Raw genomic sequence first — 21,931 nt, forward strand, 5'->3', positions numbered from 1 at the left:
CTTCGAGAAGGCGCCACAGAGCACAACGCCGTAGCCGTAGGCTACAATTGTACATAAGGCGCACAAGGGGGACACTCACAACGTGGTTCACGCCCAAAGCGCAACAGTAAACATGGAAAGAGTAGACTGCTGTGTTTAAACAGCGATAAGTGCAGCTAGCCGCGCTGCGTGCGCGGTAATGCCGCAGGCACCTCTTAGATGAACATTGACGTTAACAATACAACGAAATAAAATTACTAAAGCCTGGTTGATTGTTTTTACAGCACGTCATCATTTCAATACTTTTTAGTTTTTGATTAGCAAATGTGTAATTTTTACAACAAACCGACCAAGCTGTAGCAAACTTATAGTCAGGGACATTCCATAAAAGACGCCCGCAATCAAGGGGTGTTGTAAAGGGTTATAGGCAAATTGTTCGTAAAACAATTGTTCGTAAACTGTTTTTTGTAAACTGAAATCCGTAAAACAATTCTTCTTAAAGCATTTCTTCGTATACATCAAATTTTAACTGCATGCACGAAAAAATGCTTTAGGAAGAATTGTTTTACGAAGAATTAATTTTACGAACAATTGTTTTACGAACAATTGCTTACGAACAATTGCTTACGAACAATTGCTTTACGAACAATTGCTTTACGAACAATTGCTTACGAACAATTTGTCGGACACCGTTGTGAAGTGGGGTTCCTGGGATGAGAACATCCTTTTAATAGTACCGGTACAAACAACAAAATTATTTTACCAATCATCTGATCCCACGTTCCCAGTGACATAACCAGATCAATTTTACAGGGGGAGCAAGTTTTTTTCCATGAGGGGAACATTTTCAGTGCCGTCATAAACGAAAGGCGGTATAAATTGCTTTAAAATTAAAGTTGACGTGAAATTCTAATTGACGATAAAAGATTAACTTTCCTGCCTTAAGAAGACTTTTTTCGAGTAGTTAAGCGCAGGGTAACCAGCAGAAGATTGCGGGAGGAGCAAATGAGCAGCTCCGAGGGGGTCTGAGGAGCTTCTCCAAAATTTTTGAAAAAAAAACGCCATGAAATTGCGCATTCTAAGAGGAATTTCAGTTTAAATCGATAGAAAAACTCTTTCAAATAATGCTGAAAGAGTGAGTGAAAAGTTTATTTAAGTTACATAAAAGAAAACGGATGTTTCACCTAATCTGGTTAAATTAAGCGAGCTACTGCACTGCATTATGAGATGCGGAATTTTAATTAAAAACTGCTTTCCTTGATTAACGTTTTATTAGTTGCATTTTTACAGGAGGGAGAATTGCCCTTCTCACTGGTTACGCCATTGCACGTTCCACTGCACCCAGTAGCGTAGCCAGGAATTTTGAAAGGGGGGGTTTTGAGGACCCAGCGGCGGGGGGTCTGGGGGCCCCCCCAGAAAATTTTGAGAAATTACTTTGAATTTGGTGCATTCTGAGAGCATTTTTAACAAAAATGTGGGTATAAATATTCCTGTAAAATGGTGCTGTCCGGTGGCATAGCAAAAGGATAAGATCATGTTTTCTTCGGCATTTTTCAGAAATAAAGCTAAGTCTCTATGTTTTCTTGTTGCTAATTCCTGGCTGAGATATTTGGTATTGGCAAAACTCGCTCTTTTAATGCAATTTTGTTTAAAATTAGGCAATTTTTTTTTACTGAAAGCATCATTCTGAAGCATAAAGAGACTGAAAGCATCATTCTCAATATCGTGACGTCACACGCGTGCCAAAGGGGGGGTGTAACCCCCAACCCCCCCTTGGCTACGCCACTGACTGCACCTGTTTTACGTCTACAGTAATTATGAAACCTGGAGCGATTCGGACACTCACAAAATCAACAATATAGTAGAGATGTCCGTTTTAGAATAGTGGACCCCGAAGAACCGGTTTAAAATTATGGAATCGAAATTAGATACTCGCCAAATGTTTGCCGCTGCTGTGCCAAGTTTGCTCTCACGATGATCTACAGAAGCAATTTTGATGCCTCGCAGTGCCCTTGGATTAAAGATGACTAGATTAAGCCTACATGTTTTGCAAGCAAGGTTCTGTGTACTGTAGGCTACTTGAATATTGTGGCATTGCAACGCAATTTTGCATAAGATCTTTTAAGCTTGAATACACTTCACGGGGATCTGAAAGAGTTAGCGTTAACTATATAGAGTTTCTAACCCTAACGCAAGTAGAAGTAGTATATTTGTAGTTTCACGCGAGCAATACAACTTTATAGAACGGTTATGGCCAGAACATCGGCAATGTCATCTAAAGGGTGTTTCATTGAGACGGATCGATAAAAACAGTAAATAAAACAATGTTAATCTCATCCTTCAGCTGTTCAGTTGTTGGCTTGTTGGCATAGACGTCACTCTTAAGGTAACCCCCAAGGAAGAAATCCAGAGGCGTCAAATCGCACGATCTTGCTGGCCAATTCACTTCGCTGTTTCGAGACATGATGCGACCTGGGAACCGCGAGTAACACCATTGCGTGCTCGTTTATGCTGTTCAGCTGAAAACATTGCTGCAGTGCGCGAGAATGTGGCCGAGAGTCCAGGCACCTCTATTCGCCATCGCGCGCAGGAATTGACCCTCTCCGCAACCACGTTGCATCGAATTTTGACGAAAGATTTATCTCTACACGCTTACAAAATTCAATTGACACAAGAACTCAAGCCTGCTGACGATTTGAAGCGTCCTACGTTCGCCGATTGGGCGCACGAGCAAAGACAAGTCGATGAGGATTTTTCACAAAAAATCATCTTTAGTGATGAAGCTCATTTCCATAAATTCCATAAAGAAATCAATAAAATTTACCCATTAACTTTGTTTTATTTACTGTTTTTATCGATCCGTCTTAATGAAACACCCTTTACAAGGAGAAGGGAGTTGACACTGCTGACATTTTGCGGAAACGGGAGGAGATTTTTCTTTTGTAATTCTATGAGAACATCTTTTATGACCAGCTCCTAAAACAAATTTTGCCAGATAGGGAATTCTGCTTCTATTTTTGCGGAGATTTTAAGGTTGCTGGGAAAAATTGATACTCTAGGCCAGTGGTTTTCAACCTTTTTTTGTACCACGATCCCTTCAGAACAATCAATGTAGCCTCGCTATTGTAATAATCCCATATTATCAGCCACATCACAATTTGATGGATTGTTGTTTGGCAAAGACTATAGCCTACGTGATTCATTATATCAAAGTATTTTCGTGTAATTTCATGAAAAAAACGAGCCTATTGATAAATTGGAAATGCGTGCGAAGCGTGGTCAGAAAACTGCACAAATAATTATTGTTTTATCCCCAGATCACTTACCGGAGTTTCGCAATTAAGGATATTGTGTGTGAATTTTTAGGTCATTTTTTATATGTCGAAACTTTTGTAAAGATATCGGACTCACTCATAAATCACTCGAAGGATGTCACATCTGCGTCAGATTAAATTACTTAAGTGCAGAGTGATAAATTATATAAATTTTCGTACAGTACTTGCAATTATTTCATTGGTCAACAAAACGCATATGTGGCCCTATTTGATTATTTCATTGGCTAGACCAGACATATAAGCAGGTGTTTGCTTGCCAGAGTTCAGTTGGATTTTTATCTTGACCAACTCAGATGCGCGGCAAGCATCGGCACATGTTTATATGGCTGGTCCTAACTCCTATTGTGTTAGGCTGTTTCAGAGCATTAATATAATCAATGTAACTTATAATATAACATGTGTTGTGGTCTTGTCCAGAAAAGTTAAGCCAGGGCATTGAGGGCAATAATCAGGACTCACAAACAATTTGAATAAAAACTCAAACCCCGAATAAGTCAACTTAAGTAAATTACGCTAATCGGTACTATACAATTCTCATATGTGCACTCTAGGCGACATGTGGGATTGTGGGTGTCATACTATCCCCCATAAAAGTATTCAATAAATGCATATATTCAATTCAAAATTTAACTAAATTGATTTATGCCGACACCCAGTTTATGTCTCGTTTTGCTGTTCCAATGTAAACTTCTGAAATCAAAAACGATTTTTCAAACTGATGACGATGTCAAGTGATGTTGCTGGAGATTATTTTGTCCTCAATAGCTCTATGACGTCACAAACGTACCAGTGATGTCATGCTGAGCAAAGAGGTCGCCATACTTCGCTTGTGCTTCGGGTACGTGCTTCTTCAGCCATTTGCTAACCTCCACTTGGCTCCACACATAGACCGGCTTTGTCTGGCGGAGTGGGGCGTTGGCTGCAATGAAAACTCAACTTATCAATATGACCGGACGGAGCAAATATCTTTCAACAAATTTCAAAGAAATTATTTCGCAGGCATCTCTCAAGCCCCTACACTGTGGCAGCATCGTGCGTTTAATTTATTCGTTAACACAGATAAGTTTTTGATGGAAAACCATGCACTGCTAGACTTCTGTACTGGTGGCACATTCGTTGAGCGCTGTACCTGATTAGACCGAAACGAATTGCGCGGTTTCAAATTAGTTGTTTCATTAACCCTGCAGAACGTCAGCTAATTGAGTTTTCTTATTAAAAACAAAATTAACTCAATTTTAAAACTTGAAGGAAATAATAAACTTTTAAGGAAATTTTGTACTTTGTATTGAGATAGGCTACTTTGTTTTGTAGAAAGGTAGCCTTCCACTTTATAAAACCTTTGAATAGTTTTGTTGATGAAGTTTTGTGTTTGTTGACATTCTTCTATCGAGTCTTCTAAAGTTCGTTCATACACCACAGATTGACACATTCTTCCGCAACGGAGTTATACACTGACAGGTCCCACCTACTGCACCGGGTGGTAAGCCGAGGGCAAACAAGAAGGTGGTCCGCTGTTTGGGGCTCGGTGCCACAGATACATGCAACTGGGCCCGTGTTATAGCCCCACTCCACCATTGCAGACTTAGTACGTCCAACACCGGTTCGGAGTCGATTTAATGTTTTCCACTTTGCCCAAGGAGCGTTTGCTCCTGGGGGGAGGGACTCTGATGGTGGGACCTTCATTTCAGTGCATGATGGGTCATTTTCGAATTGTTGTTTCCATTGCTTAAGTCATGTTTCTTCTTTTGTTGAGGTTAGTAGCTGGACGTGTGTTAAGAAGCTTTTTCTTGATTTCAACCGGGTTTGTGCAGCATTTTTTCCCATATAGAGCAGTGGTTCCCAACCAGGGGTTCGCGGACCCTTTGGGGATCCGTGAGAAAGCATATGGGGGTCCGTGATTACCTTGATGAAAAAAATGTTCTATATGCACGAATAGAGCACCAGCTACGCTCGGGAACAAATCCGGATTTTCTGCTTCAGTAAAAAACGAAGCTCCTCGCGTGGTTGTTACCCATTGCTTCTTGCACAGGTAGGCTACGCCTTAGCAGCTAAAACTTTACCAGCAAGTCTCAAAGAATTTCTGACGAATTGCGTGAAAGTTGTTAATTTCATCAAAAGCAGAGCTGTAAACCACCGTACTTTTAAAGCGCTCTGTTAAGAAGTAGGATCAGATTAGGAAGTACTATTGTATCATTCTGAGGTAGCCTACGTTGGTTATTTAGAGGAGAAGGTAACGACTGCAGCAGCTAAAAAATGAGGTATCAACTCTTTTGAAAGCAAAAGGAAGCTCCTCTCAAAATTGTTTTAGAGTAAAAGTTTTCTATACGGCATGGCCTACTTAGCCAATATTTTCGGTCATATTAACAATGTTGATCGTGGCATTCAAGGACCAGGTGTGGCAATAATTGATGCAGCTGAAAAACTGAAAGCGTTTTTAGCCAAGTTGCCGGTTTGAAAACGTAGATTGGAAGCAGGTAATTACGCTAACTTTCCAATGTTAGAAGATCTTATTATGATGGATGAAACTCAAAGAGAATGTACTCTTTTGATCTCTATGAGAGAAAAATTTTGCGCACACTTGAAACCCCGCAAATCTCATTTGAACCTTATTTTAATTTAGAAAACCTGTCGCACGAAGTTGAAACATGGATTCGAAATCCTTTACTTTTTGACTTGAACAACATTAGCGATGACGATCTCAGTAAAGATGACCTAATTGAATTGAGATCAAAAGAGTTATTACGCATTGAATTTCATTCAAAAACCTTGGAAGAATTTTGGTGCTCACAACTGCAAACCTACCCATTCTTGGCAAAGCAAGCGATTATTGTTTTGTTACTATTCATAACCACTTACCTTTGCGAGGCAGGATTCTCAGTTCTTGTTACCATAACAACTAAACATCGAAATCGCCTGGACGTTGAAGATGACATGGGTGTTGCATTGTCAAAAATTCAAGCACAGTTTAGTCGTTTAGTTCAGGAAAGGCAACAACAGCCCTCTCATTAAATTTGCTTACGTTGAAAATGTTTCGGCATGGCACTTTGGGTCACCTTAATATTCAAATACTGCTGACATTTCTTGAACAATTCATTCATTTTTATATTTGAGCAACTGTTTAACCTGATATTTGCAACAGAAGTCATAGCGGCAATGCAATATGACACAGTACAGTAGTTGGGTAGCATAATTATTACAATAGTCTATAGTATGTTAATCGAGTTTTAGGAAAAATTTAGATAGGGGTCCGCAGAATTAATTATTTGTCTAAAGGGGTCCGTGACAACAAAAAGGTTGGGAACCACTGATATAGAGGATGTTTTTCATCACATGTTTGTTTTAGCCTTTCAGCTTGACTGTTAACGTCTCTTCTTATGTGTGGTGGTGCAATACCAGCAAGCAGATAAAGTTTGTTGGTATATGTGGGCTTCAGACACCCAGTAATAAGACAAGAATGGTTGAGTACCGAGTTAAGCTTCTATGCGTGACAGGACCTGTTCCAAACAGGGCATGCATATTCTGCTGTGGAGTAGCACAAAGCCAATGCGGTCATTCTGAGGGTTTGTGGATTAGTGCCCCACCCAGAGTTGGTAAGCTTCCTCAGGATATTGTTTCTGGTGTTAACCTTAGCCTTTGTGTTTTCAATGTGCTTTTTGTAGCTGAGAGTACGGTCTAGTGTCACTCCAAGGTAGACGGGGTTAGGGTAATGCTCCAGCTTTGTTCCCGACCAGGAGATTTTGAGGGTCCTTGTAGCTTCTCTGTTTTTTTAGGTGGAAAGAACATACTTGTGTCTTTGAAGGGTTAGCTTTGAGGTGATTGTTGGTGTGGTATTGTGTTAACTCCTCGAGCGACTTTGTGAGGTTTTGTTCTATAGCAACAAAGGTCATTTCTTGTGATGTTATGCAAAGATCATCGGCGTATATAAACCGCTTAGTGTGTGGATCTATCGGCTGATCGTTGGTGTATAACTGTATATGTTATACAGTAACGGTGCTAGAACACTTCCTTGGGGAAGTCCATTCCGTTGATGATGCCATCGACTTGTTTTGAAATTCAGGATAACTTGGAATCGTCTGTTGTGGAGTAACGTTGCTATAAGCTTTGTTACTGCAGCAGCTTTGGACATCTGCAAGATCTTTTTCAGCAGGAGACGATGGTTAACTGTGTCATAAGCCGAAGATAGGTCAACAAATGCGAGTCTGCTACTATTCGGTGAGTCCGATTCGGTGAGTTCCTAACCTCTAACCCTTACCCCTAACCCTAAAACGGCAATCAAGCCTTAAAGCAGCCGGCGGCCATGGCCGCTAAGTAGTGTTTGAATGACCGCCGGTGTTGCCTTCTCAGTCGGCCAAGTTTGGCCGCTGGTTTCTTCTAGCCAATTATTTAATTTCGCAACAGCATGAGCGTGGATTAACTGTCGAAAATATGTAGTATCAAAGAGTGACACAGAATTAGGTCAGCGCGTCATCATCACCACTGTTGTATTGTGCGGGAACATTTGCTATTGTATATATGGAATATATCCAGTTGCGATCATCAGCTGCAACCGCGCATTCGCAAATGCGTGAGCGCATTAGGCCAACGCGCGACTCGCATTCACATCCATTGTGCGCAAATGCTCCAGTAATAGCGTTAATTACCGTGACGTGAAACCACAAGTCGCAGGTTTGCCATTTCTTTGCATGATTGTAGAGCAGTAGGCCTACTAGACGAATATAATTGAACAAAAACAAGACGAATTTTCCGCTTATTAAATGACCTAGATCTAGAGTAAAAATTTTAAAAAAACCTTCCCGCATGTGCCTGTTTGACCAAGTCTTGTTTGTAATTCCCGACGTTTATTTTAACAAAGTGTTAATACAAAGTGCTAATTTACATCGGCTGGCAAATTGTCGTTTTTAAATCGATGCAATGTTGGCGGACTTTGAATCCTTGTTACCAAGGAGAACTAGACTAGTTGACATCCGAGGGAAAAACACACGTCTTCATAGTTGAGAAATGTTCCCGCTATGGGCTAGTGACTTCACACCTTCAATTGTGACATCACAACGGTACAATTGGTCAGATTTTATGAAAGGCGGTATTCTGTAATGCAGTTGAAACAATTTACTGAGCAGCTGAAACAATTTAGTGTCGTTAGGTGGTCCCGCAATACCGGATTAATCCCGATAAAGCAGTTATAGCATGGTACAAGTCAACGATTCTATTGTAGAACGTCGCCCACTAGCAACAACGCTAAGTGATCATTTTAGCATTGTAGCAAGTTTAATTCTATTTACTTGTGCTGTCGTTATTTGTATTTTGGCCTCCAAGCGCGCAGATTTGGCCGCCGAGAAGGAGCTCTTGGTAGGCCACGATGGCTGCCGAAAAAAATTACGAGTTTTAAGGCCTGGGCAATGATAATTAGGCTATGGTGCCCAATAATATAAAAAAAAATTGAAAAAATCACCGAATAGGAATCGGACTCACCGAAACGGGCCATTCCGAACAAATGCAGCACATGTAATCACCAGCTGTTGACATTGAACACCTAGGCTTACAATGAGTTACACTGTTAGCAAAGCATTAAGTCTGCAAGAAGTCCCAAGTTAGAAATACTGTAATAGAAAGCTATCACTGTTGTGTATAATTTCAACAAAAACAAAGCATGCAGAGTTGAAAAGCAAGTCTTCCAATTGAGCTCTCTGGGCTTTATTGCATGCTAGGCCAATTAAGTCGTACAATTTTCAAATAGACGGGCAGTCGGGCACATGATGAATTGTTGCAGATTGTGTAGCCTAATAGGTCTACAAATTTTGAAATATGAGATGTTGCTCTGCTAATGGTTTTAAAAGTGGATATGATGAACATAAAACACCAAAAAGTGTGTCAGTGCTAAGTTTTCTTTTGAAAAATCATAAGCTGCTAGAAAAATAGATTTGCAAACTTTCTCGAAAAAACTTTCTTCCAGACAAAAGCTCAAAAGTGAAATCTTTGCACTTCACTGATGATTTCTTTATAAGACTCTAATGCAAGTTGGCTTAAGAAAAAAAACTGCAGATCTCAAAAAAAGTTAAGTCTCAGTTTGTACATACGAAAGCTTAAAAACCTGTGATTTAAAAAATTTTCAAGTCTTGGACAGAGAGCAATACTCGAACCGTAACTCTAACCCTGAGAATACTTGCACTGCAAACAAGCTCTTTGAGCACAACCAGTGCGGAAGATATAGTCATTTCGATCATTGAATGTTTTGACTCATAAACTATAATTTGTTTATGATAAAAAATCTAACCTTAAAAAAGATGTACAGTTTTGTGTATTTTTATTTTGACAAAAAGCTAAGAAATGATACAATGCCCAACATCATTTCCCAACTGTCCGAGTGACATGTTCATTGATTCACCACCCAAACAGTCCTAAATTACTTTTACCACTGTCAGATGCAAGAAAGATGCTGAAAGTGTGAAGAAAATGAGCCAACTATTTTTAGAAAAAGACAAGGTGAGATCAATTCAAGAGATGTGTGAGCGAATAGACAGAACAAGTCATACCATACGCAATTTATGCAATTACAGTGCTGCATTATTACAAGATAATAGGTTATTTCTTTGTATTGTTGAAATGCATTTGTTAAGTGTTTGTCTTTACACTGATCTGTTTTAGCTCTGTGATACAGTATATCTTTTAATATGTTTTTTTTTATTTCAATGAAAACCTTTCGTTTCTGATGCAGACAAGAATTTATTACTTGGTAACATACCAGTTTCGCTTATTTATTTCTTATTGATAATGTTTGTGTCATGTGTGTCCAAAAGTCAATTTATATATTTCTGCTTTTCTTTAAATCAAATATAGTTATTATATACTATCTGAATCCTTAACAGCCTGTTTCACCTTTAACGGGTCATCAGAAGGGTCTGAAAAACATGCAAAAACACTTTTAAACCTGTAATTTCTGAAAAGATATTAAATATTATAACCATAATCCAATCTGCAAAAAACCCTCAGAATTACAAAGGGCTACCTCCAATCCTCCATCCGTTACCAGAAAGCCTCAAATAGCATGTTCAGCTTGAAACTAAGCAAATTGATGCCAACACTGTGAAGACTCGATAGAAGAAGAAGAACCTGTGACATCACAATGAAGCAAAATCTTTTCTTTTGCTTTTTTTGAATATGCTTTTCTTTATATATATATGGGCTGTTCAGTAGTCGTCCACCTGGCATGCGGAATGGCCCGTTTCGGTGAGTCCGATTCGGTGAGTCTGATCCCTTAACGGGGGATTTTTTCAATTTTTTTTTTTAAATTATCGGGTACCGTAGCCTAATTATCATTGCCGTTTTAGGGTTAGGGGTTTGGGGTTAGAGGTTAGGAACTCACCGAATCGGACTCACCGAATAGTAGCAGACCCCCTGGCATGTGCGATTGTGCGTGTCTGAACCTAAACTTACCCTTGCAGTCAAGAAATATATGACGTCAACACAGATAGATGCACTCACCGGTTGCCGAGGTGTGTCCAGCCACAACTGCAGGTCGTTGGTGGTATGCAAGCATGAGGGAGTCCTAAACAGAAAAAAACGCTGAATCATAACATATTATGTTTCAAACACTTACAGCAAAACTAGTTTGAAAATGTAAAATCAAGCAAGATGGTGATTGGGGATATATTAAGGGGCTATCCATAAAAGATGTCCTCATAAAATTGCAAAAAATGACCTTTCCATGTCCGCAAAGTATCCACAATATGTTAATAAACAGTCCGCAATTTGCAACCCCCCTGACTGCAAATATTTTTTATGGACAACCCCTAACCTCAGCGATCACAGATTGCACAGTTAAGCTCCAGTCATGTCAACAAAACAGTCACAAATTAAAGCAGAATTCACAAATTAGTTCGACCTGATGGTGCAGCGACACTTCCTCAGCTTTCACATCAATTACATCTGACTCCGAGCCGGGTCGTCTCCGCCCAGTTGAAGGTGACACACTCACTGAATAACTGTTTTCTAAAAGAAGAATTAACAGTTTCTTAAAATGCATTCCTCTGACTTTGTAAACATCAAATGCATTGCAGCAACAGGAAGAGGTAACTGGGAAAAATTTCAAAATTTGATAAACCTGCAATGATCACCAACCAAAATGCCTTGGTTTGTTATCAGCATCCAAGTATGACAATCATAGCCATCATTGCCAATACTCAAATATACTGGTGAAATCGGTTAATTGCATACTCGTTAAACCTATCAATCGTTTGATTGCATCAAAATCAGAAAGCCCAACCTATCTAATGTTAAGTAAAACCATCGGTCAGTCAATAGCCATATACGGTACCACAAAAGAATAAACCAGATAATTGTATCAGGATTTGCTGCTTGCTTTCATACTTCATTCATCTAATCGCATAAATGTCTTCAGCCAGATGTTTAGAAGCAAAGAAAATAAATCACATGAGAAATATTTACCAGTGAGCGAAAAGAGGTTGTCTGTTTTTTTCTACAACATTCAAAAGCAAAGCGCAGAAATTAAGGTAACCAGACAGATGTGAGCTGTCAAAAAAAAAACAAGCAACTGAAGTCCATGCTGTACTTGTCTGCAAAACATCACGCCACAAAGATCCGATCTTTGCACAGCTAAGCTTCGTGAAGGTGAAAGAAGGGACAGAAAGAATGAATACACACACCAACATGGATACCCATCCAGCAGGTGAAAAGCTAAAAATAGCACCCTTGAAACAAAAGCGCCGGTGGTTTGAGTTCACGTTGTGATGTAACAGAAATGATGAAGATTTATGATTGCCACAGTTTGCGGAAAATTAATGTAATCATACAGCATGCTCTAGGATAATTGCCGATAATGCACCGTGTAGTGCAGGGGTTCCCAAACTTTCTGTTCATCGGTTCCCTTTGGTCAATTTATAGATTTGCTCATGTACCCCCAAAATTTTCTCATATTTTTGGCTTTAGAAAGTTTAGATATTGCAACAAATTAACAGTAGACCTGCATAAGAAGACTGCATACATGATATTTTGTACCAATCAAAGCACACAAAGTTATTCATAACAATGTAATCCAAGGTTAAACATTTAAACAAACACTACAACTTTAAGTAGGTTTCTGAATATTTTCTTTTTCTGGCACTCATTGTTTAGCTTTTTAGAAAGTCCGAAAATAGACAAAGATTTCAAGTAAAACAATAAAAGTTTTTGAACTCAGCAGCGTCGGCTGCATAGCCGAGTGGTGAGAGCCCTGGAACGGCAATCGAAAGGTCGCCGGTTCGACACCGCTCAAGAGCATGTGGCTGTATCTTTGGCAGGACACTTAAAGGCATGCCTGAAGGTGGACACGAAGATTGGCTTCCTTGCCTTCCCGTCCACTTAATCTAAATCTTCAACCACCCGGTGTAAGCCTGGATACCACAAACAAAACAAAAAAAACTCAGCAGCGCGATTAGCTAATCGTTAAGCGAATTTATATTGCACACTGAACCTAAAAACAAATGAAGACCTGAATTAAAGAACTGGCTACATTAAAGTTTTTGAAAAAAAGAAAATTGAAGTTTTGAAAAACATTGCAAATTATTTCAATCTCATGTTCAATTTTTTCAGTCTTATCCTATGGTAGGCTTAGGCTACACCTGAAACTCATGCATTCTAGTCTGCTGACTTAGTTCTTAACTGTTTCATCACAGATCATTGATTTGTGCCGTAACCGATTGGCAAGACAACTGGTGCTTGAATGTTGTTTAAAAAGTGGGGACGACTGGTCAACTGTATTTGCTTTCTAGGCTAGCCTTCGTAATTACTAACACTACTACACTGTAGTGCAACACCAGCAGTCCAACACTAATGAACTCTCTCAAATTTAACCTTAATTGTAAACAGTTGTAGGATTTGTAGGATTATCACACATTTGTAATGCTTGTTGCAACTGAGTTAGCACATACCGGGACTCATTCCTAACAATTGATAGGCATGCTTGAAGACGAACACGATAATTGGCTTCTTTGCCTTCCCATCCACTTAATCTAAATCTTCAACTACCTGCGTAAGCTTGGATATGTCATGACAACAATTTCCAACAATAACACCCATTTAAAGCATTAATCACACAATCGTATCAAAATGTCAGGTAAATTGGGTATATAATACTATATATGCGACAGAGGTGTATAGAGTCAGGTTCTCTGGACTCCTGTTCCACACCGACTCCGAAGTCTGTGATTCCAAACTCTTTTCTTATGGCGTTCATTGACCTCTCTAAGGCCTCCGACCGCATCTCAAGAGAGCTTCAGTGGGATGTAATTTCTAAATGCGGATGTCCAGGCAAATTTCTTCGTATCCTGCATCTTCTTCATTATCATGACGTATGCTTGCCAGAGTCCAGACCAGCAACAACAGTTCTGAACCTTTCCTGGTTAACTTTGGAGTGAAACAGGGCTGCGTAGTGCGTAGTAGCACCAACTCTTTTTTTTAATTTTTATTGCATCATCTTAGAAATAGTCCACCTGACCTTTCATCTAGCATTGACATATCTTACCACATGAATGAAAAGATTTTTAACCTTGCCCGCCTTAAAAGTAAATCAAAAACTACAACACCGAGTGTCATGGAATTTCAATATGCCGATGATAACTGTGTAGCAGCACTGAGTGAAAACCACCTACAGCAGATTCTGAATGCTTTTCATCAAGCATACAAGAGGCTTGGACTTAGTGTCAGTACAAGACTCAAGCTCTCTTTCAACTACTTCTCAGAGATTGTATCAGTGCTCTGCCAGAAATCCTTCACGATGATACACCTTTAAAGAATGTGAAACACTTTTGCTACTTAGGAAGTGAAATTTCAGACAGCGTTGACCTTCAGAATAAAATACAGTTCATCGTTTAAAGTGTGCTAGCACTGCTTTTGGAAAACTTTGCTCATGAATATTTGACAATCATGATATACAAAAACTACAAAGCTCATCGTCTGCGATGCAGTAGTTGTCACAACACTACTGTAGTAGTAGTAGTAGTACTGTATGCTTGCGAAACCTGGACCACCTACCGAAACCATATTACAACTCTTGAAAGATTTCAACAATGCTGCCTGAGCAAAATTCTAAATATCAGCCGAAAAAAAAGAACCAATTTGAGCGTGCTAGAAGAAGCTGAAAAAACAAGCATTGAGTCCCGCATTATTTAAAACCAACTCAGGTGGTGCAGGTATGTACTGCAAATGTCAGATCAGCATCTTCCTAAGCAAATGTTTACTCAGAATTGTCTAAATGTAAGCGACTAAGCGTTTGGTAGATGGACAAAAGAAGTCGTACAAAGACTCACTGAAGAGGAATCTTAAAAAGTGCAATTTATCAATTACACAAACCGGAAGGAAACCGCAGAGAGGATAAGCTGCTTTGGAGATCTACCAGACTGCCAGTTATGAAAGTGTTGTCACGTTTGAGAACAGCAGATCTCAAAGGTTAAAGGGAAAAAAATACAATGAAAAGAACAGCAATTACACCCACAACCAATTCTCCCAAAGGATTTTAAATGTCCCAAACGTAACCAAACTTTTCAAGGCAGGACAGGACTCATTAGCCATTTAAGAACTCATCGTTAGCTTTTTATTTTTTTGTTGCAAAGACCATCAATCTCGTAGACGATGACGAGAGATAGCCATCAGTCCAGAAGTGACTGCCAAACCAGAAGCTACAAGGGTTGCCAAGCACATCGACAAAGGATACAAAAGCGAAAGTTTGGGAACTAAGTTAAAATAACTTGTTCTCTTCTAACTGATGAATAATCTTTTAGTTGCAATTAATCAATGCTTAAAACTGTCTTCGACTTTTTGAGGGGTTATAAATTCATGTGAATTTGCATCTCAAGGTTTCTTTACAACTGATTGATTGATTGTAAGAAAATTTCATGTTGCTGCATTATTATTAGGCATCATTGTTATGTGCAATTGTTACCTGCCCACAAAACATTTTGTGTTTTGGACACCATCAACGATAATCACACACTTTTTTTAAAGCTTTTGCCATCTACAAATAATTTCAGGAAAGACAAGCTTTCTGGCAACTGACCAGTTTGATGAAGAGATCTTATGTTACGTCCACTGCTGGTGCTATGATGGCGACGATGAATTGGGTAAGAATTCATGTTATATCACATTGAGACAGAGTTTTCAACACTAAACCTGAAATTAATTGATAGCACAAGATGAGTCATTAATAGAGAACAGATAATTTATAAAGACTAGGCCCTTATTACAAGTTGCACTTTAAAAAGAAAACAAGGTAGGCTATTAGTCTGTGGCAAAATGGCTCATTTCGGTGAGTCTGATCCCTTAACGGGGGATTTTTTCAATTTTTTTTTTAAAATTATTGGGTACCGTAGCCTAATTATCATCGCCATTTTAGGGTTAGGGGTTAAAAGTTAGGGGTTAGAGGTTAGGAACTCACCGAACCGGACTCACCGAATAGTAACAGACCCAGTCTGTGGCACCGATCTAGGACGTTGCATTACCAGTAACTACTAATTAAATTACCCTCAATATGTTTTAATTATTTTACGTTGGCTTTTCACATAAGGTACCCTTCCCTAATAAGGCCCGCCTTTTTGATTTTGTCGCAGATTGATCATGAAATGAAATAATCGGGTACCAATGTGTGTTTTATTGTGTTTTAGCATCATTAAAGCACTTCTTTAGAATGATTTTAATAACATATTGACCACAGTTTTATAATTACAGTTGATTTGCTAATTACTTCTGAGTGGACCTTAAAATGGCACCATTGCCTTAATAAGGCCAGCCTACTAAACTCAATTTTTGAATCATAAATAGCGGGGAAAAAACAATACACAACATCAAAACAGTGAAAAATCCCAAAAACAATTTAGTTACCATAGTTTATCACAGAAAGAAATGTTAGACTTCACGTAGTGAGTTCATGTAAGTTCTTTTTCAATCAATCGTAAGTTCGTGCAAACAAGTTTTTTTTCTATCATAAGTTCAAATAAATTTCTTCAAAGAAATTCTTTTTCAACAGTAAAACATTTACATATCACAATCAGGGCATATAAATTCATCATCATCTTTTGTTAAACCAACACAGTCTTCACGGTTGCCTACCATATTTTACAACTTTTACGTTGCCTCATGTCGGAGACTGTGTTTTCTAAACATACCGAGCAACACCAATCTCCTACACTTGGACGTCTTTGCATATTTACTGTTTTCCCCTTTCGTTTTGCCTTTTCTCTCCCTTTTCCATACGTGTCAAACAGAGACTTCGATACAGTTGTTGCTCGATAATTAATGCTCTTTTTTCTTTGCCCCCGCCTCTTGCTTAGGGTATTTGCTGACGGTGTAGCCATAATGCTATGACATGGTGTTGATATGGGGGGCTGTGTTGAAACCCCATGACTTGTTGATGGTTGAGGAGAGATCCCATGACTTGTTTATATTTGTGGAGACATCTCATGACTTGTTAACGATTGTTGAGACATCTTATAACTTGTTGATATTTGTGGAGACATCTCATGACTTGTTAACGATTGTGGAGACATCCCATAACTTGTTGATATTTGTGGAGACAATCATGACTTGTTGACGGTTGTGGAGACATCCCACAACTTGTTGGTGGCTGTGAAAACATGTCATGACTCGGTGATGGCAGCTGAGATTGGTCACCAACTGTATGGTCAATGTTGGTGACGTCACTTGGAGCAAAGACATGGTCAGCAGTAGCCTTGTTACCAAACAGAAAAATTCCAAATCCTAATAAAAGCGAAACCCAATTTTCGCGAAACAGGTAAGTTGTTTTGTCCCCTAACCACATGGTGGTGGTGTTTTGATCTGAGGTTGTGCTTGTTAGCTGCCAGTAAGGGAGTATCAACTGCACTGCCTTTCTCCTAACAGCCCTTACAAGCCCACAATTGAATGCCAGGGGTACCTGCCCTAATAAGGCCCATGGCTGATTTTGTTGGGCCTTGTTAGGGCAACTCTTCACAATCAGTTTAACGTAAACTACCTAAATACACTGTCCAAGAAAGGTCAATATGTCAATACATGTCGAAACTTTAGACCCTTTAGCATCCTGAAACTCTAACAAAGGTAGAAAACAAACACCACTTACGAAAACACGCCGATAGATTAAGTACTGAACAAAATTTTACTCCTGCAAGATTGCTTTCAGAAATTTACAACTAACTCTGCTGGCATGTGGTTTCTTCTAGGAAACCAAATACTTTTCTGTTCATTCACATGACTATCGCAGCCAATTAGATTACCACAGCTGTTCCTTGCTTGCTTTGGTTTTCCAGATATGAAAGGGTGGGCCTTATTTAGGCACGGGCCTTATTTGGGAAGAGTACCTTATGTGAGATCTATGCTTCTTTCTTAGAAAAGAGAAAATCAAATTACTTTATAATGCAAGTGATACAGTAGTGTCAAAGATTTAATGTAAACTGTTCCTATTAATAAACCTGCAGGTATTGTTTATTTTACCTTAGATTTCATGTTTGTTCCATTGTTTTTACGATGTTTTGACTAGTGTGTTTCAACCATGGGTTATGATGTCCTGAATGTATTTTCAGGAAGTCGCTTTATCAAACACTCAACTACAAATTTGGAAGTTAGCCATGCACATTTTTTCCATCTTTCATCCTGAGATTTTCTTTTAATTCATCATAGAAATCTTTCATTCTACTTTTAAAATTTTTTCCATCTACAATTTTTGTGATTTCTGCATTGTACATGCCACAAGCTCCGACAGTTGTATTATTTAAATCAACATGGTCCAACTTCTTTTCATCACGGGTCAGAAACTTTTTTATTATCTTGCTGGCCAATGTTTTTAAATAGCGATTCATAAGCTTATTGCTGGAAAATTATACATAGCCTATGGCAGGGCTACTCAACTGGCGGACCGCGGTCCGAATCCGGACCTTCTGAGTGTTGATAGTGGACCTCGGGCTTTTGGAAAAATAACCTCATTGCCACGTTTCTGGGCCTCTTTCAACACATTTCTACTGGGAGAAAGCATTTTCTTCTGTGATTATCCTAGTGGGCGGGGCCCCCAACACTTTTTCAAAAATCCTAGAGGAGTTACATTTTACCTAACAAATGGTTTGTTACTATCATTGATACTTTAACTTTTGTAGTTGCGTATTAAATAATTTATTCACTGGACCACTAAAAGCATTCAATTTGTCACACTGGACCTTTATTAACATTATTTGAGTAACCCTGGTCTATGGCATATAGAACTTACTATACCGTACTCTCTAAAACCTCTACAGCTTGTTTCACCCTAAAAAAGGGATCATCACTTTATCAACTTTAGATTTTAATTTTTAGACAATAGTGTTGGTATCCACGAGAATCGTAGTTGTGGCAATGCAAACGCAAGCATAAAGAGCCTCGTTTCCAAGTTGATTTCGATTCTTGGTTTTAATATTGTTTATTGCTGAAAACGTACATAATGTATGTACTTCCAAACATCGAGTGGCCTACAGGTTCAGAACGGCATCTTTTAAAAGGGGAAACTTCTCCTTTGACACTAACTTCCAACAGCTTGCAGAATTTTCTATTTTCTTTGACAGCAAAAACAGATCGTTCTTCATCATCATCATCATAATCCATCGTCGATTTGTTCCCCACTAGTGGGGGTGGCCGATTGTTTCCGCGCAGCAATTGTTTTAATCCCTTTTCTCCATTTCACCCTGTCCCTTGCATCTTCCTCCTTCAGTCCGGTTTTTTTAAATTCATCCTTCACTTGTTGTTTCCACGTTCTTCTTGGACGACCGCGTTTCCTCTTCCCATCCACCTTTAGATCTAGTGCCTTTCTAAGAAAACTTCCTTCCTCCCTCCTTATCACATGTCCATACCATCTTACTCCATTTGCCCTTGCCAGTTGGTCTATGGTCTCTCTCATCTCTAGCATATCCAACAATTCTTCAGTCCTTTTTTCCTTTCTCGTTTTCACTCCACACATTGCTCTCACCATTGACCTTTCCGTTCTTCTCAGGATTGCCAGTTCACTCTCTCTCAATACCCATGTCTCGCTACCATATAGCATTGCAGGCCACACACAGCTCCGATATACTTTTCCTTTCTTAAGTTCACATAATTATAGTTGCTCTGGGGGCTCTTGAAGCTCTGGGGGCTGTGTACTAATTCTCACGCCAATGGGAAAATTTTTTGCACAAAATGGTATTGTTATGCATCACAAAGGATCATTCACAAAGTTTTCTTGTCAATTACAATAACAAAGGAACAAAAATTGAAGTGATGTTGCTAGATAAAAGCAAAGCTGACTATCAGTTCGAGTGCCAAAAAAAACTGAGCTTGCGGGCCACGTTTGGCCAGCAGGCCTGCAGTTGGACCACGCTGATTTAAATTATCAAGCTTTTGCGGCACACAGGGTGGGGATGGGAACCTTTGCTGTTTGGGCAACTGATCTAGGCCACCCTTCCTGTGGAGAAAGCAGTGCTTTCCCAGAGAGGACAGCCTGACCATTCAGAGTGCTGTCAGCTGATGCTGTTGTCTTCTAATTCAACATCAGACAACTCATACTTCTGTCTGCACTCTGCATGCTAGATTGAGACTGCACTTCCAGTGACCTTTCACCTGCCTACTTCATCCCTTTCCCATCGCTACAGGATTTTTAGGGTTAAGGCAAAGACGTGAAGTTGAGCCTGTACATAGGAGTTTTAAGGTAAAGTACAGTGTGCGCAATCCTGACCGCACCCTTTAAACACAAGGATCATCTGCCCTGGCTCAACGGGTTTGCTACTATTCGGCGAGTCCGATTCGACTAGTCCGATTCGGCGAGTTCCCTATTCGGCGAGTGCCCTATTCGGCGAGTTTTTGAAATTTTTGAAAGGAAATTATCGGGTACCGTAGCCTAATTATAATTGCCGTTTTTACATCGTTTTAACGTCGCTAAACGTTGAAATCGTGCAGAAAGGAATAAAAATAAAATGTTTGAACTATTAAATTAAAATTCGTCATGTCAGTTCAGTTGTTTTTATTTCTGACCATCATATCAAAAACAATACACGTCAACATAGCAAAGGTAGAAGCGACAAAACGCGAACGTTAAAACGTGCTTGAATTCGTCATGTCAGTTCAGTTGTTTTTATTTCTGATCATGATATCAAAAACAATGCACGTCAACATAGCAAAGGTGTAGAAAAAGGTAGAAGCGACAAAATGCGAACGTTAAAACGTGCTTGTGACCGAAGTAAGTTATTGAGTTGAAAGAAATTTGGCACGGTCGCAACACTTTCAGAAAAATTTAAGATATGAAGGAAAATAAAACAAAGAAAATGTTACAAAAAAAAAAAAAATAGATCATGTTTATGTCTATAAGTTAGTACTTTTGAATAGTTAAAATGATTAGTTTGGACCAACAAATGTGTGGCCTACAGCTTGGAAGGAAAGGAAATTATCTCGTACCGTAGCCTAGTTATCCCGACCAGCAAAAATTTGTTCCAAGAACACAGTTCATTTTTACATTGAGAGTAACAGAATGAAAAGGTTAAACAAATGTGTGGCCTATCGTTTTAACATCGCTAAACGTTGAAATCGTGTAGAAAAGGGAGCTTTTGCTGACTAGGATACTTTGAAACTGAGAAACATTCACAGAAGCCCTACGATTTGTTCCAAGAACCCATTTAGCATAACATTTCATTTGTACATTGATTCAACGTCTGAATACATTATCTTAAAAATGCAACGTATCGTAGGGCTTCTGTGAATGTTTCTCAGTTTCAACGTATCCTAGTCAGCAAAAGCACCCTTTTCTACACGATTTCAACGTTTAGCGACGTTAAAACGATAGGCCACACACTTGGTTAGCCTTTTCATTCTGTTACTACAATGTAAAAATGAACTGTTAGCTAACTGGGTTCTTGGAACAAATTTTTGCTGGTCGGGTTAACTAGGCTACGGTAGCCTATCCGATAATTTCCTTTCAATCTAAGCTGTAGGAGTGTAGGTCACACATTTGTTGATCCAAACTAATCATTTTAACCATAGGCGCCTAAGCCGTGGGGACCAGGCCCCCACGCATATTTCCGCGTGGGAGCAACTTTTTATGCGGCATTGATACATAAAACAATAGATGAACTAGCGATCGGCAGCAGGAAAACATTTTTAAATGCAAACCGCAACAGCTTCGCAGTAAATAATCACTAGAACGAGTAGCGATGCTACAATCCCACCCCAGACAAAAAAAATCTGTCATTTTTACGTTGATTTAACGTCTGCAGACGTTGAAACAATGTAAAAATGACTGATTTTGCTGCCTGTGACATAGCAAAAATCTACCATTTTGCGTCGATTCAATGTCATCAGATGTTAAATGCACCCAAAAACAACATAATTTGCTACGTTGACGCAGCGTGCGTTTAACTTAATGCGCTTGCAAACAGCCTCGCTGTCGCTTTCGAAAGTCGAAACCTCTGCAGAGAATTGTCGCGGCAGTGAATCGGTTGCTGTGAAAATCAACTTGAAGTCTCGGCCCGAGGTTACCACTAACCAACGTAACAAGGGCTGGTACAAACCGCACTGCCCACAGTCGCACAAGCGGCATAATCAATGCAACAACGGACTCGCGCAAACTGCATGGCGCACACACGTCCGTT

At 39.3% G+C, this 21,931-nt stretch overlaps 1 protein-coding gene across 3 annotated transcripts in view; it reads right to left on the reverse strand.

Annotated features, from left to right (window-relative positions):
- Positions 1-21,931, reverse strand: part of LOC145785330 (protein aveugle-like) — a 30,813-nt gene that overhangs the window by 984 nt on the left and 7,898 nt on the right. The window contains exons 1-4 of one of the 3 annotated variants that reach the window (XM_082596989.1): positions 15,361-17,009; positions 11,194-11,300; positions 10,794-10,857; positions 4,102-4,233 (exon numbers count right to left, since the gene is read on the reverse strand). In XM_082596989.1, coding sequence (XP_082453115.1) covers positions 4,102-4,233; positions 10,794-10,857; positions 11,194-11,300; positions 15,361-15,436 — 379 coding nt within the window. In that variant the 5' untranslated portion in view covers positions 15,437-17,009. Of the gene's footprint in view, positions 1-4,101; positions 4,234-10,793; positions 10,858-11,193; positions 11,301-15,360; positions 17,010-21,931 lie in introns of those variants that run through there. The other 2 variants (XM_082596990.1, XM_082596991.1) reach the window with 2 other exon arrangements.

Source organism: Aplidium turbinatum, chromosome 16, assembly GCF_918807975.1.
Source record: "Aplidium turbinatum chromosome 16, kaAplTurb1.1, whole genome shotgun sequence".
Lineage (NCBI taxonomy): Eukaryota > Metazoa > Chordata > Ascidiacea > Aplousobranchia > Polyclinidae > Aplidium > Aplidium turbinatum.